The sequence below is a fragment of the Panthera leo genome, chromosome E1 (genome assembly GCF_018350215.1).
Source record: "Panthera leo isolate Ple1 chromosome E1, P.leo_Ple1_pat1.1, whole genome shotgun sequence".
In the NCBI taxonomy this organism is placed as follows: Eukaryota; Metazoa; Chordata; class Mammalia; order Carnivora; family Felidae; genus Panthera; species Panthera leo.
Genome location: NC_056692.1, coordinates 45,788,702 through 45,805,227, shown reverse-complemented (window position 1 = coordinate 45,805,227; position 16,526 = coordinate 45,788,702). Strand labels below are relative to the sequence as shown.

Sequence of the window (16,526 nt, the reverse complement as noted above, 5' to 3'; positions counted from 1 at the left end):
GGAGCAATGCCTTCACAATTCTGAGGGAAAATTATTTTTAACCTAGAATTATGTTGTGTCAAATAAAGAGTAATGTATGAGAATGGAATAAAGATACTTTTAGAAACATTAAGTTTCAAAAACTTACCTCCTGTGCATTCTTTCTTAGGAAGCCACTGGTGGACGTGTTCCACCAAAATGAGGAATAAAATCAAGAAAGATGATGATGTGGCAGCAAACACAGAAGAGAAGTAATGGGAATTTCCAGGATAACAACTAGCCTCGAGAACATCCTAGGTCCAGCCTGAGCTGAGATGGACGTCTCAGGGGAAATGACACTGATGTGTAAACTTGTACCAAGAGGCTTTTTACAAAGTTATTAAGGATTATGGATTATAGCGGTAGGTTTAAAAAAGAATAAGCCAATTTAATTTAATTTAATTTAATTTAGTTTAATTTAATTTGTAAGTAGGCTACATATACAATGTGGGGCTTGAATTCATGACCCCAAGCAAGAGTTACATGCTCTTCTGACTGAGCCAGCTAGGCGCCTCCCCCACCACAGCAAGAATAAGCAAATTTTAAAATGAGGCATTTCAAATCCCAGGAAAAACAAAATTGCTCAGGAAGGACATATTATCCTTGGTTCCACAGTGAACCATATGTGCACAGTACTAATACTGAAGATATTATAATGTGGATTCTGACAGAAATCATGATATAACCATACTGAAATGGTGGAGGGAGGAAGGAAAAGGAAAGATGTAAAAGTCTCAACATCCTTAACAAGCAGCAACAGATAACATATAAAAATGATGAAAAAAGTTATAGCAGTATATGAATATTATTTAGAAACAGTGGAGGTAAAGATCAGAAGAACAGCCCTATGAGTTGAAAGTGGTGCCTTTGGGGAGAGGGTGGGGTGAGGAGGGGAAAAGAATTGCTGGGTTTTATTATAAGTCTTTGAGTATTATTTAATTTTCAAAAATCATGCATATGTTACTTTGATTAAAATAGAAATTTAAAACTCAAACACCTAAAAAATATTATGGACAGTATAGTATGGCAGGAAGAGTTTTGAATAGGAGTGAAAATAAAAAACTGCTGAGTGCTAATACTGTGATCTTGGGAAAATCATATAACTTCTTCGAGTCTCGACTTCCTTATCTATTCATTATGGGACTCTGGTTATTTCTGAGGGCCTTTCAAACAAAAAGGCTCTGATTCCATAATAACAAAGCATTTTTCTAGGAGCCGGAAGAGAAAATTTTCCCCAGGGTCTCATGGTATAGCTGTATACATTTTGTCCACTTTGCCAAGGGTCCCCCTACCTTTGCCCCTTGGGGTTACAATGGAGCTGGCATGTCTGCACCCTGGGAGCCCTACTGTACCTGTGAGGCTAGTCTCCGCATGGCCTCCTCCTGCCGCCTGCGCATTTCTGGGGTCCCTGGGCAGCTTCCACTGGGGATGGACGAGTGGGCTGAGGGTGGCTGTGTGAGTGGCAGTTCTCTGTTGGCGTCCACATCTGGATTAAAAAGATGAGATGTTTGCATGAGATAATCATAAAACCCTGAATTAAAGGAAGATTGGTTAAACTCCATTTGTTCTATTATCCAGCAATTCTACTCCTAGGTATGGACCCAAGAGAAATAAAAACTTATATCCACACAAAACTTGTACACAGATGTTCAAAGAAGCAAGATTCATAATAGCGCAAAAGTGAAAACAACCCAAATGTCTACCGATGAACAGTTAAAATATGGAATATCCATACAATGGAATAGTACTTGATGATAAAATGAAACGAGATACCAATACATGCTACAATATGGATAACCCTTGAAAATATTATACTCAAAGAAGTCAGTTACAAAAGACCATATATTGTATGACTCTTTATATGAAATTCCCAGAATAGGGAGATCCGTAGGAACAAAAAACAAATCAGTGGTTATGTAGGGGTAGAGGCAGGCAGTTAAGGGGAGAATAGAGATTGATCACTAATGGGCATTTCTTTTAGGGAGGACAAAAGTGTTCTAACATTAGATTATGGTGACAGCTGTACAACTCTGTGAATATACTAAAAAGCACTGCGTTGAACAATTTAAATGGGTGAACTGTGTGGTATGTGAATTACAGCTTAATAAAACTGTTTTTAAAAAATTCCACTTGTTCATGTTACTTAGGAAATGTCTTATCTCCACTAGGAATTACAGACTATATACATGACTACAGACCACAGTACAAATGGGTACACCAAAATAAGGGGATTGTTGATGGTCAAGAGCCACTGGAAAGGAGGAGGAATAGGGGAAGGGAGTCCTCACTGAACTCCTCACCCGAGGACTGAATGGAGACTTCTTCTGTCTGCTGGGAGAGTAAATGCTCTGGTCACCGGAGCCAAGTTCAGAATAACTGGAGGAGGGTACGAGTGGGTGGCAGCAGTGGAAAAAGACTGAAAATGTGTGAGTGGAGGTGAAGCGCAGTGACTGTCGATGCATCATTTCTGTGGCTCACTCCTTCTCCCCACTGCATTCCCCTTTATCTGATATTTGATTTTGGGGGCAATTATTGCCCAAATGCCCTCTGGCTTCTCGCTACTGCCTTTTGGAGATGGCCTCCTTTTTTTCTGAGTATCTTAACTCTCTGGTATTCGGGGAACAGGAGAAATAAGTTAACAGGTAGGCAGCAGTCGATGGGCAGCAGCAAAACAGACTACTGACATGAGCAGAGCAGGGAGGGTGGGGTGACTTACTGAACAGCTGTTTGGGCGGTTGGCAGCTGTTGGCAAATGTCAAATCCAAATAATAACTATACTGACTCCTAGTGATGGGGAAAGATAGTCTTGTATTAGAGCTTTCCTGACTACTGTACTGAGTATACTTGTAGTTAACGTAATAATGCCTAAATTACACAACGGGTCTATTTTTACAAAATGTTTTTGTTCTTCGTGTGTATGTACTAGGGGGTGGCTGATGACGATGGTGGTGGAGCCTGACGGGGGAGTCAGGTTTGGGAAGGGGTGTAGGCGGAAAGCAGATGACAGGCTAGTGCCTGCCTTGACAGCTTTTCTGTACCTTCCCAGGGAAATGACAAGGAGGGGGTGGGCTGGGGGCTGAGTGTCTGTGGGGGAAGGACGGAGCCAGGCAATGTGGTACCGCAGGCTACACTGCTCACGTCTTCCACAGCAGTGCTGCTCAGTGTGGAGGAGACAGGGGTAGAAGAGAGAAGACAGATGATGCAGAGATGGGAGCGCCAACGATTTTCTACCTTGTTTTCATTATTTCTACAACTGTATCATTGGTATCACCGACACAGGGTTAGGAAAGCCAATGGAAATTCAAATAAACCTATCTAAGCTTGATGTAAATTAAACTGTGAAAAGTTAAGCCAATTCTCTATACAGACATCATTCTTAGTCATTAATGAAAGAAATTCTGCTACTGCCAGTCAAATTCCCAGTGCTGGCTTACATAATAACATATTAATGCCAAAAAACAGCTTGCACTTTATCAGTCACTTATTCTTGACCCTTCTTAAGAAGGGCTAGTGGCTCTGTTAAGATGGCAGAGGTAGAATGTAGTTTGGTCACTGACAGATTACAACAAAAATTATTATGTACAAGGCAACTGCTAGTTCTGTGAAATTCTGATAAATATATAACCACATATTCTTTCTCCTTTGACACGGTTTTCAAGTTCTGAAAGTTAACTATCAGGCAAAAGGGAAGAAGAGGGGGGTCTGGGTGGCTCAGTTGGTTGACCATCTGATTCTTGATTTTGGCTCAGGTCATGATCCCAGGGTTGTGGGATCGAGCTCTGCGTCAGGCTCCACACTGAATGTGGAGGCTGCTTAAGATTTTCTCTTCCCCTTTGCCCCTTTACCCCACTTGTGTGCCCTCTTTCTCTGTCTCTCTCAAATTAAGAAAAAAAAAAAAAAAAAAAAAAGGAAAGTTAACTATCAGGCCAAATCTACAGTCACAACAAATGGACATTTATCTCAAGAACTGGAGTGTCCTGGTATTTTTAGAGTGTCTCTGGAGATAAGAGGCAATGGATGTTAGAGAATAACTTAATGAACTACCTTTATAGAACCTCTGCTTTGGGGAGCACATGAACTGTTTTCTATTAACTCCTGCTTTCCCAGGCTTAGTTGGGAGGGACTCCCAGATACCTTTGCTTTCCGAGGAAGCAGCTCTTCTTGCCCTTGGGATTTACAGGATTCTACCATTACGTTATCTCAACAGTGATATATAGAGGAGTCAGAGAGATTATTAGCTATCTGGTTTTCTTTCTGACATACTCAAAGAGTTAAAGAGTCTTGGAGTACTCAGATAAAATGTAGTCTGGTGTGATATTTAAGTGCTCAAAGGAAAACACTGGAATAGGTTGGAAAGTTAATTTCAACCACTTTTCAATTTCAAGAAGATATGTTTTTAGAATCACAGAATTTTAACACAGGAACAAATCTTAAAGATCACTTAGTCCCACTTCCTCATTTTACAGATGAGAAAACAGATCTAAAAATTTCAATTAAAATTCTCAAGGTTACAGAGTATATACAGTCAATGGAGTGCTGGGGCTCAAAATCTGAGCTCTTGACTCTCATGACACAATGCCAATCTACCTGAGAAAAGCTTCATGTAGAAACTAAGCATGACATTGCTTGTGAAAAAGGAATTCTTCCATACCAATTCTTACCAGACCCTGGTAAACAGGGTCTCTTGATTCAACCAGTTTTCTCTGTACACACTAGTCCTTCTTCTCCACGTGAGATCTCTATTAGTTAACCAGAGATAATGTGCCCACTTAACGACACAAGACTGTCAATTAATTTCATTACGAAGCCAGAATGTCTGGAGGGTGCTCAGTGAGCTCTTATTGAGTTTCTAGCATGTGTTAGACACTGTAACTACTATAATCTCAAGTTTCTAGTGGTGGCTGTCTGAAAACTTATGGTGAGCTAGATTAATGATTTGGACTAGCAGAGCAATAGTTTCTGGTTTTGTTTTCTCATAACTAACAGAAACCAGGTAGACTGGTTCTATACATACAGAGTATAGGAAGAACATTTTCCTCTCGTCTCCTTTATTCAGGTGAGTTTCTCCATTAAGGAGAGGCAGGACAGCAAAGTGGATAAGGGAATGGCTTCTGAAACCAGACTGCTTAGGCTCAAATACTTGTTTCACCATTTACTGGCTATGAAACCTGGGAGGTCTACTTAACCTCTTTGAGCCTCAGATCACTTATCTGTGACATGATGATAATAGGAACTACCTCTCTGAGTTGATAAGAGGATTGGATGAATTAATATTTGTTAAGCTCTTAGACAGTGCCTGGTGCTAAGGACCACCTAAGTATTTTAGAAATAAACAAACAAGATCCTGGTGGTGATCATTAAGCTGTGCCTGGCCTGGGATGAAAGGAGCATGAATACATACGTGATCTCAGCATCCTTTCACAAGGAAGCAGGAGAAACCCTTCAAGGACACAATGAAGTTTAAGCCCAAGCAGTGCAATACTGACATCAAGAGCAAGGAATTGAATGCTTCAAGCAGACTGTGCTGGCATGTAACAAGAAGACATGGGCACAGGCTGAGCAAAAGCTGACAGTGATGGAGGCAAATGCCTCTTAGAAGCAATTGCTACAGTCATTATCCAAAGGACAGACTAGCCAGACTGCCAGAGGGGAAGACTCATAAATTTATTCCCACAGAAAGGTTTTCTCAGTCACACTTAGCTGACCGCTAGATATGTGGGTTAAATGTAAACAGAGTATTACATTCTTTCTCTCAACTCTGAATTAATGGTCCTCACATGCAAGTTAGGTTTTGCAGATCAGAAAATAAAAGGATGTAAGACTTAATCTATCAGAAAAACTTTCAGAGCAATGAAGCAGGGAGTTATTTAAAAAGGAATACGTACGTTTGGGGGAGGCGTGTGGGCTGTCTGAGGCGATCTGTCTCATCCGTGTTCCGTGGCAGCTGAGGGCCACCAGTCTGGAGATGATGGCAGTTTTGCCGAACCCAATGTTTCCCACGATCACTACTCCTTGGTTCACGCTGGCATTTGAACTTTGAAGTTGAGCATCTATTTCGTGGAAAACCCAATCCCGGCCAACAAACACTGACTCTGTAGTGATGCTGGGCACTTCAAAGAGCAGAGGCTTCAGGGAGATATCTGGAGGCCTATAAGGTGCAAAATGAACTGGAAGGAACAATAAGAGGACACAGAACTTAGGCCAAACTGTCATCATTGAAAGAAATACAGAAGAAAAGCAGCATGGTTTAGGAGACTATTAGTTCTAGTACAATGCTATTCTGGGTTACTCAGCAAATAATGCAACTCAATTTTGGTTCTACACAGGTAAGCGAGAGCAGGTGATCTAGGGCCATGGGATACTCTAGTTGGCAGAAAACAAACACAGTTAAAATGACAATGGTTTATGGAACAGTCAGAAAGTCGGGGTGAGATTCAAAATTATTAAACAGTGGGGATGGCCCAGCACCAGCAGTCAGAATGGATGCCAAAGTAGTACAGAAACAGAGTCCTTAAGGCTTCTTGCTATGCCTGGAGACAACCTTTTAGTTGTTGGGTTGTGGAGAGATGTAGGGTTGGAGTCCCTTGGCGGGGGGGGGGGGGCTACAGACTGTGGTGGAGCATCCAGGTGGCTTAAAGCATCAGCTTTTTACCAACCAGTAAGGATGTATTTCAATATTTAACAACTAATAGGACCATATCAGTACATATCAGTCCTGCAGAAAGCAATGCAAAGACCATGTGTCTGTTTTTTAAAAAGATACCAGTGAGGGGCGCCTGGGTGGCTTGGTCGGTTAAGCGTCCGACTTCGGCTCAGGTCATGATCTCGCGGCCCGTGAGTTCAAGCCCCGCGTCGGGCTCTGTGCTGACCGCTCAGAGCCTGGAGCCTGTTTCAGATTCTGTGTCTCCCTCTCTCTCTGCCCCTCCCCTGTTCATGCTCTGTCTCTGTCTCAAAAATAAATAAACGTTAAAAAAAAAAATTATTAAAAAAAAAAAAAAAAAAAAGATACCAGTGAAAAATAGCAATTCCTTTAAGTTCACGATGATATTTTTCTTTTTAATTTAGTAGATTTATTAGTATAAGCAGAGCCCATAAAAGCTCTGATAGTTTAAAAAGTCTTCAACATGTTTAGCAGTCAAGGAAGCAGAAACCAAACTCTGACCTCAGGTCTTTGCTCCTCTACTGCCTGTATTCATGCCAATTTAAAAAAAAAAAAAAAAAAAAGTTTTGGCCTATACACACATCTTGGAGACAACAGATCCTACCACTTTTCTCAAGATGTTTTTCTGTGCGTATGTAGTTGTAGGATGTGCTAACAGCCAAGCATGAGCTCTACTTTTAATAGTTTTCTAAAAATGCATAATAGGTGTAACTTGCTTTCAAAGATCAACCTTCTAATTATATTGACGGTAAAAAGAAGTCCTGACTGACCTTCCTTATCTGGGTTAAGTGCCCTCCTAACTGTTCAGAGAGTAGCTCTAAGATGTATCATTTTATCTGTCTAGAACCAGGTGTTTGTTGTTTTTTTTTAATTTTTTTTTTTAACGTTTTTATTTTTGAGACAGAGAGAGACAAAGCATGAACGGGGGAGGGTCAGAGAGAGGGAGACACAGAATCCGAAACAGGCTCCAGGCTCTGAGCGGTCAGCACAGAGCCCGACGCGGGGCTCGAACTCACGGACCGCAAGATCATGACCTGAGCCGAAGTCGGCCGCTTAACTGACTGAGCCACCCAGGCGCCCCAAGAACCAGGTGTTTTTTTATTTATTTTTATTTATTTATTTATTTTTAAGTAAGCTCAATGTCCTGTCCCAGTGTGGGGCTTCAACTCACACCCTGTGATCAAGTCACATGTTTTTCTGATTGAGCCAGCCAGTGCCCCAGGGTCACATATTTTATTTTTGTATCTTTAACTTTAAGCACAGTGTTTTGACACATAGTACGCACTCAATATATGCTTACTGAAAGAATTAATTAAAAATAAGGTATTGTACTCTAATCCCATTTTACATTTTGGAGAATAAAAGGCCAGGGGAAGGGGATGAGGGCAGGAGAAAGGGAAATCATAAGGGGGTAAATGAGATCTATTTACACTGCTTATATTATTCTAGAACATACTTAAACCACTTATACATCGTCAAATGGGATCTAGAGATGGTGGCTTACTTGAGAAAATCTGCTCACAAGTTAAGTATACATGTACTACACTCTCATTTAAAATTCTCTGAAAGCTATTAGAATGACTACTTTGCATTAAAAAAAGATAACAATTCCAAAAATAGTGCAAATAATTAAAAATATAAAGCCAAACTTTAAAAAGAGAAGAAAACAGTTTCCCATATCAGTTTTAAAATGTCCCAAATTTTCACTAAAAAAAAAGGGGGAGCTGTGGAGCTTCAGCTACATAATCGCTTATAATTTCCTGATTCTCATCTCTTTACCGAAACTTACACTTTTAAAATTCCTAACTCTAAGCTGATATAATGCTGTATGTTAACTAACTGGACTTAAAGACTTAAAAAAAAATCCATAACTATAATTACAGAATTCAGTGAAAAATTTGACTTTAACTTGCTAAATATATTCTTTTAATTCTAATTCTTGTAGTTTATAGTCTATTTCACCTTTCTTAAACATTACTTTATTGAGCTATACTTCATAGATCATAAAATTCACCCTTTTAAAGTATACAACTCAGTGGTTTTCAGTACAGCTGACCCTTGAACAACATGAGGGTTAGGGGAACTGATGCCTCTTGGAGTCGAAAATCCACAGGTTAACTTTTGATGCCCCCTAAAACTTTACTATATATTTCTGGTAACATAAACAGTCAATTAACCTATATTTTGTATGTTATACATACTATACGCTATATTCTTACAATAAAGTAAGCTAGAGAAAAGAAAATGTTAGTAAGAAAATCATAAAGAGGAGAAAATACATGTACAGTACTGTCTACAAAAGTGAACCAGCACAGTTCAAATCTGTGTTGCTCAAGGGTCAACTATACATTCACAAAATTGTGCAACCATCACTATTGAATCCCTAAACATTTCTATCATCCCCCAAAGAAAACTCTATACTCATTAGCTGTGACTCCATAGTCCCCCTTCCTTCCAGCCCCTGGCAACCAGAGACCTCCTGTCTTTACAGATTTGCCTATTCTGGACATACACAATAAACATTACGTAATATGTGGCCGTTTGTGTCTAGCTCACTTAGAATAATGTTTTTGAGGTTTATTCATGTTGAAGCATGTATCAGGACTTTATTCTTGTTATTGTTGAGTAATATTCCATTATGTGGCTACATCACCTTTTGTTTATCAATTTATCTGACAAGTAATCTGATTTGTTTCCACTTTTTGGCTATTATGAATTATGCCGGTATAAACATTCACATACAAGTTTTTGTGTACATATGTTTTCAGTTCTCTTGGGTGTGTATCTACGAGTGGTACTGCTGAGTCACTTGGAAACTCTATGTTTAACTTTTTGAGAAACTGCCAAACTGTTCTATTTTGCTTTTGCTATTTTTCACAGAAGTAATATATATTCACTATAGAAAATTTTAGGAATAGCAGATAAACAAGATAATAATTGTACTCCCAGTAGCCAGAGAGAAACATTATTCACATATATTCTGAGTTTTTCTCTGTACCACAAATACTTGTTTTAAAAACCTCAAATGAGATCATACTATAGATCCTGTTTCATAATCTTCTTTTTTTCACTTAGCAATTCCAAAGTTCTGAAAAAGTTGATTCTGTCAGACGTGCCAGCTTAGTGGTTGCTTCCGTGGTGGGACTGATTCCTGGAGCTCCTTACTCCACCGCTTTCCATGTCACTTGATAGTAGGTGACTGCTACCCACTTGGAACTTCCAGGGCACCTGAGTGTGCTCAGTGGGCACCCAGAGAGTTACTCTGAGCTCGGGGTGAGCAGTGATAGGATTCCCCGGGAGGAATGAAAATAGGTCAGTTGGCTTGAGGTGAGTCTAACTAGGCCTAGCGAGACCTAAAGTCACACAGCTGGTTTCAGAACTAGAAATAAAACCTAATTCTGGCTCAAAAATCCAGGTTTTGTCTATTATGTTGTAGCTGCTTTATAGGATGTCACTTTAAATCTGAAAGTGACATGAATGATCCCATGGATGACCAGGACTGATTAGGCTTAGCTGATGGGCTAAGCTGTCTTCTTTCTCTTTCACCTCTCCTGTGCTTCCCTTTAGGAAGTACATGTTTGGCCGGAAATGACCTTTCCAGAGAGAGAAGAGCTGTAGAAACTTTCATTTGATTTCTGAACTAACAGACTTATCTCTTCAGGTCCAAGATGACTTTATATTTTGTGTCAAAAGGGGCTTTCGTGAACATGACCAATGCTAATTTATAATATGGAGTAAGTACAGATGCAATTGAAATGCTTAAGTTTTTGAGAAAAATTCTCTTAAGATAACTTGTTCTCCTGTTGACGTAATCTCTCATCATATTTTATTCTACTGAGAAAGCTCTGACATTTTAAAAAGTTATTTAAAAAATTTTCTAAAAATGTAATCAATTCACAAAAGCCTCAAGGGAAGAACAGATAAAATTAGCCCAGTACCATATGGTAAAACAACTGTAGATGCCAAGAACAGCCTAGAAACAATTTCTGTACCTCAGAACCTAAGGCTTTTGTCAGCTCTATATGATAAAAGAGAGCCCTACTTCCTATGTTCAACAATAAATTTAGGGCATACGAACAAGAAAGCACTTTGGCCTGCATTGTGGGACATGGAGGTAATGGATGTTCTCTGTGGAGTTCATATTCCTTAGTAAATGTTTGTTTGGGGTACCAGCTGGCTTCCAAGAGATTTTCTAAGGCACAAACACTGAAATAATCTATGAGAAATTACCACTGCAACTACAGCTGAGCTAAGGGGAAAAAAATGAGCTAATCCATACCACTTAGTAATGTGTGTGGCTTTCTTACCCCTGGCACTCAAGAGTTGGCAGTCCTCAGGCAGCAAGACCATCCCGTCCCTCTCAAAGCATTCTACTGAAGTATAGCAATATCCGTAATTCACTTCAAAATTCATAAAAAAAGATGCATGGGTAAAGAGATGGGCAGTTGGATAGACAGATGATAAGACAGCAAAATGTTAATGATACAATCAAGGTGGTGCGTATATGAGTGCTGATTGTTAGGTTCTTTCTTTTTTGGTGTATCTGAAAATTTCCCTAATAAAATGTTGAAGGAAAAAACATGGAAAGGAATCACATTTCAATACGGCACACAAATAAGACAAGCTTTGGAAAGTAGTTTTTAAAAGGGTTTAATAACAACTCCAGACTCAGATGGGTGTGGGCACCTCTTCAGTGTGTGCATCTCTTCAATGCAAATCAGTCTTGAGGCAGACGAATGAGTTCTCTCTAGGAAACGGTCTCTGTGAGACCATCAATAAGTATAACTACACATCTAAGCTTATAGAGAAAATGGACCTTTCTTTCAGTGAAGCAAAGTGTAAACATTAAAAAAACAATAACACAAAGTGCACTGAGGCTAACAGATCAGCTCTGCCCAAATGCAAGTACAAACAGCTGCAGTAAGTGGAAAAGGAGAAGGGGAAGTGGAGGCAAACGAGCTCTAACTGGACTTAGACTAAAGCATATTTACTCATGGAAAACAATCATGAATCATCCTAAAAGAAGTCAGTCCCAGGCCTGGCAGAAGAAAGGGTGTGTGTGATACAGCCAAGGCCTGGTGCAAACAGGAGCAGGGTTGTCTTTCCTAGCATTCTCCCACAATGACTGTAAAGTCTAGCCTGGAAGTACCTCTGTTCCTCTAACAAAGGATAGTTTCAGCCTCATCCTTAGGATTCAGGACATGTGTGCCCTTCTCGACACAAAGCAGAGAAACACATGTGCTTCAGACAAAACCTGATATCACCTCAGTCTCAAACATAAGTCAAAAAACATGCTTATTTTTTTCTTCAGAAATGCTTAAAGTAGGGCAGGAGTTGATTTGTCTACTGAATTTTGAGAAAGTTCACTCTACCATTTACAGGAGTCGAATCTCTTTAGGGTCTGTTGTTTATTCCGGCTGCTCTGGATAGGATTCCAGTAGGCAGCTATTCCTACACCAGGAAATGAGTTTCTAAAGAATGTAAAGCAATTTTGAAGAAGGTCCTAAAAGACAATCTAAAGATAACAGTCTGAGAAACGTTCACTACAGATAACTGCTGTTTGAGGAAAAAAAAAAAAAAAAAAAAAAAAAAAGAAAAGGTTAAATAAAGCAGAATCACTTTTCAGGTCAACAAGGAAACACAGCAGAGTAGGTAAAACTAGACTCAGAGCTAGGATCCCTCGGTGTGTATCCTGTCTCTGTTACTTACTGGCTGTGTGACCTTAGGACAATTACTTGTGCTCCTGAGATCTCAGTTTTCCTCATTTTAAAAGTAGGGATAACAATGATACTGTGGGGATTAAATGAGTTAATATATGTGACATGCCTAGGAAAGTATCTGGTGGTTAACTGCGTTAGCTGCTACCACCATCGACACCATCAAGACAGAAAGACATCCAGAGTAACCATAACAACCCCCCCCCCCCCCCCGGTCCCTGACACACTCATTTAAAACAAAACTCAGCAAAAAGGATACTGAGAACATACTGACTCTCTTTAAACCCTCTTCCCTTCTTCCTTTTACTACCCAACATTGTGAAAGAGCCCTGTTTGCTCTCTTCACTTGCGCAGCAATCGTGCATTCTAGCCTGACTTCCTCTCATATTATTCAGCAGTATATCCGCTGAGACTGTTTTGGTTAAAGTCACTGAAGTATGATTGTATGAAGTATAATTGTTAAGTATGATGATTTCTTTTCCCAGTCCTTATGCTTCCTAACCACTCCTCAGTCTTTAACACTTTTAACTAATCCCCACTTTTTGAAATACATTCTCCTCTTAGGCTTAACATGACAACATTTTCTTCTAGTTCTTTTTTTTTTTTTTTTTTTAAGTATTTATTTGTTCACTTAAGTAATCTCTACACCCAACATGGGGCTCGAACTCATGACCTTGAAATCTTCTGACTGAACCAGCCAGACACCCCTCTTCTACTCTTTTAGTCCTCTCCTTCTGATGTATCTTTAATAGTTCCTCCTCTTCTGCCCATCCCTAAGATAATGCCAATACTAGGTTCTATATTTTATTGTTTTGTTCTTCGTGATCTCCCTGGATAGTCTCAAAGGAATAGACTAATAGCTTTCACAACTATCTAAGTGGTGATGGTTTGTATTTCTATTCCAGACCTCATTCCCACACTCCTACATAGCATGTCCAACTATTTACAAAAGTTATCCTATTTGGCTTTCTGATAGAAACCTCAAACTTCAAATGTTGCAAAGTTATTGTCTCACTCACCTTAATCTTTCTATTCCATTTATTAATAACTCAGTTAATGAAGTATCACCCATTTGCCTGGTCTTCCCAGATAGAAACTTGGCACTCATCAGGATTTCTTCTTCCTTAACCTTTACATCTAATTTGTCACAAGTCCTCTCAATAGTTCTTGAGGACTATTTCTCAGATATAATTCCTTTTTTTCTTTCCTATTCCACTGCTACTAGAGTGGCGTACCCTTGGAGGAGGTGCTGATCACTCTAAGTCTCAGTTTTGTCATCTGTAAAACGAGGATAAGAAGAGTATCTACCCCATTAGGTTAAATGAGAACAGGTATGTTAAGTTCTTAGCTTAGAATCTTAATCCTCAATGAATGTCAGTCACATAGTTTAGGTTCTCAACATCTCTTGCTTTTACTATATCCTTAAAGAGGCTTTTATTCCTCCCGTATATAGAGCTACCAAATCTCTCTCTAACATGATCATGTCAACCTCCACACTCTAACCCACAAGTCGTCATCTCACCCTATGTTAATCACCGAACCTATTAAGTCCTTATTAACTAGTACAGTTCTTGTCATTCGGTAGGTATATTCAATAACATTTAACAAATGAATTCATGAATGAAAATAGTTAATATGGATTTTCCATCCTTAACCACAGGGAAATATGTATACACTTTGCTTTGGTAGAACAGGAGGGCTTGAGGGAGGCAGTTATAGGATGCAAATAGAGGTCTTTGAAAATCACTGCTCTGTACTATAATAATAAAAAGAAATGGATCATTTGTTTGGCACCTTTCAGGGATACATTTCTGTTTAAAGGCAACTATCATAAACCAGTGGACCATTAAATAGCAGGACAAAGAAGAAAAAAATGTTATTTTCCAAGCTCTGTGAATATCACAGGCAAGGCCTGGATATTGACCAAAGCACACCACAATCAAGAATACTATTCCTACAGGAAGCTGGGTGAAGGGAGGAAATAGTGTCCTAGAGCTAATGCCCAGAGAGGACAGGATAGCTAGCTATTTCAGAGAGGACAGGGTAGCTATTTCTTCAAAAAAAAATTTTTTTTAACATTTATATATTTTTGAGAGAGAGAGAGAGACCAAGCATGAGTGGAGGAGGGGCAGAGAGAGAGGGAGACACAGAATTCCAAGCAGGCTTCAGGCTCTGAGCTGTCAGCACAGAGCCCGACGTGGGGCTCAAACTCACAACTGTAAGATCACAACCTGAGCCGAAGTCAGACGCTTAACCGACTGAGCCACCCAGGAGCCCTATGGATAGATATTTCTAAAGACTATTCTTGTTTTCTTTTAGAAAAGTTACTGAGAAAGCTGGAGCCACACAAATCAGTTTAGTAACTGAAGCCTTGCTAACGCTACATGTGAGATTTACTCTTGTGCTAGAAATGACCATATTTAATTCTGCATCACTACATGTACAATACATAGTTTAGTTCAGAGAACTCAATTCTTTTTTTTTTTTTTTTTAAATTTTTTTTTTTAACGTTTATTTATTTTTGAGACAGAGAGAGACAGAGCATGAATGGGGGAGGGTCAGAGAGAGGGAGACACAGAATCTGAAACAGGCTCCAGGCTCTGAGCTGTCAGCACAGGGGCCCGATGCGGGGCTCGAACTCACGGACCGCGAGATCGTGACCTGAGCCGAAGTCGGCGCTCAACCGACTGAGCCACCCAGGCGCCCCCAGAGAACTCAATTCTAACTACCAAGCTAGTCATTTTCTTTTTAAAGTATATATGTATTTTTTAATAATTATTTATTTTTGAGAGAGAGAGAGAGCGCGCGCAGGGGAGGGGCAGACAGCGAGGGAGACACACAATACGAAGCAGGCTCTAGGCTCTGAGCTGTCTGCAAAGAGCCTGATGGGGGGCTCGAACTCACGAACCGTGAGATTATGACCTGAGCCAAAGTCAGTCACTTAACTGACTGAGCCACCCAGGCACCCCTCAAGCTAGTCATTTTCTTTTTTTTTTTTTATTATATGAAATTTATTGTCAAATTAAGTTTCCATACAACACCCAGTGCTCATCCCAAAAGATGCCCTCTTCAATGCCCATCACCTACCCTCCCCTCAAGCCAGTCATTTTCTAATGAGAGATGAGTTTATGCTCTGGTCCACTTCACCTATAATTTTCTTTTTAAAACTATGACATGAATTTCTATTCCTGCCCAAGATGGAGTGAAAAGGACTATATTTACCCTCCTACCCAAAACAATCCCCAAACAGACTTCTAAACAAAGTATATAAAACAATGGTTTTCAAGACACTAGACATAGTCAATGAAAAATAATGATTCCTGAGAGAGGGAAAACAAATAGGCAAATCCTATGCTCACTTACTGCCTTAAAAGAATTTCCAGACCATGATGTAGGGAGGGAAAACCCAGTCTGATGCTGGCAGACTCCCTGAGTTGAGGATATGGAACTGAGAATTCAGTAAGACCAAGGCAGCAAATGTTCAAAGGAAAGAGTTCTGAGAAGGTGAGAGCAAAACAGTAATAATTCTGGAGATGTGTGAAAAGTAGAGTACTGATTAGCACATATATGTGAGAAAATTGCCCAAAGCCAGGAAATGACCTATCCAAGAGGATTAGAGGGAAAACAGCCTGGTGCTTTCATAGGGCCAGAAACAGTGCTTGTTACTTGCAGCCAGAATGGAAAACCTCACAATTTACAGGACACTGGCTAGGATATTCAGAAAGGTCTTGTCTCAGCAGTATAGAAATTTAAGACCTATAATAAATATTGTTCTGGGTCTACTCAACAAATCTTAAGGACCCAAAATTAATCATATTGTTTTCAAATAACTTCAACATTCCTGAAAAAAGCTGAAGCATATTTATAAGAATACAGGGGCACCTGGGTGGCTCAGGTGGTTGGACATCTGACTTTGGCTCAGGTTGTGATCTTACGGGCCCTGTGCTGACAGTTGGGAGCCTGGAGCCTGCTTCGGATTCTAGGTCTCCCTCGCTCTCTGCCCCTCCCCCACTCGGCTCTCTCTCTCAAAAATAAACATTAAAAAAATTAAAAAAAAAAAAGAATACAAAAATATCTAACATTCAGTAAGGTAAAATCTACTATGCCTGGCATCCAAACAAAGATTGTTA

General features: G+C 39.8%; 1 protein-coding gene across 11 annotated transcripts in view; it reads right to left on the bottom strand.

Annotated features, from left to right (window-relative positions):
• The window catches only part of TANC2 (tetratricopeptide repeat, ankyrin repeat and coiled-coil containing 2), a 361,357-nt gene that overhangs the window by 93,526 nt on the left and 251,305 nt on the right, over window positions 1-16,526 (bottom strand). For all 11 annotated transcript variants that reach the window (XM_042916896.1, XM_042916899.1, XM_042916900.1 and 8 more), the window contains 2 exons: window positions 5,904-6,185; window positions 1,371-1,504 (listed from right to left, as the gene is read on the bottom strand). In XM_042916896.1, the coding sequence (XP_042772830.1) occupies window positions 1,371-1,504; window positions 5,904-6,185 (416 nt within the window). The remainder of the gene's footprint in view (window positions 1-1,370; window positions 1,505-5,903; window positions 6,186-16,526) is intronic.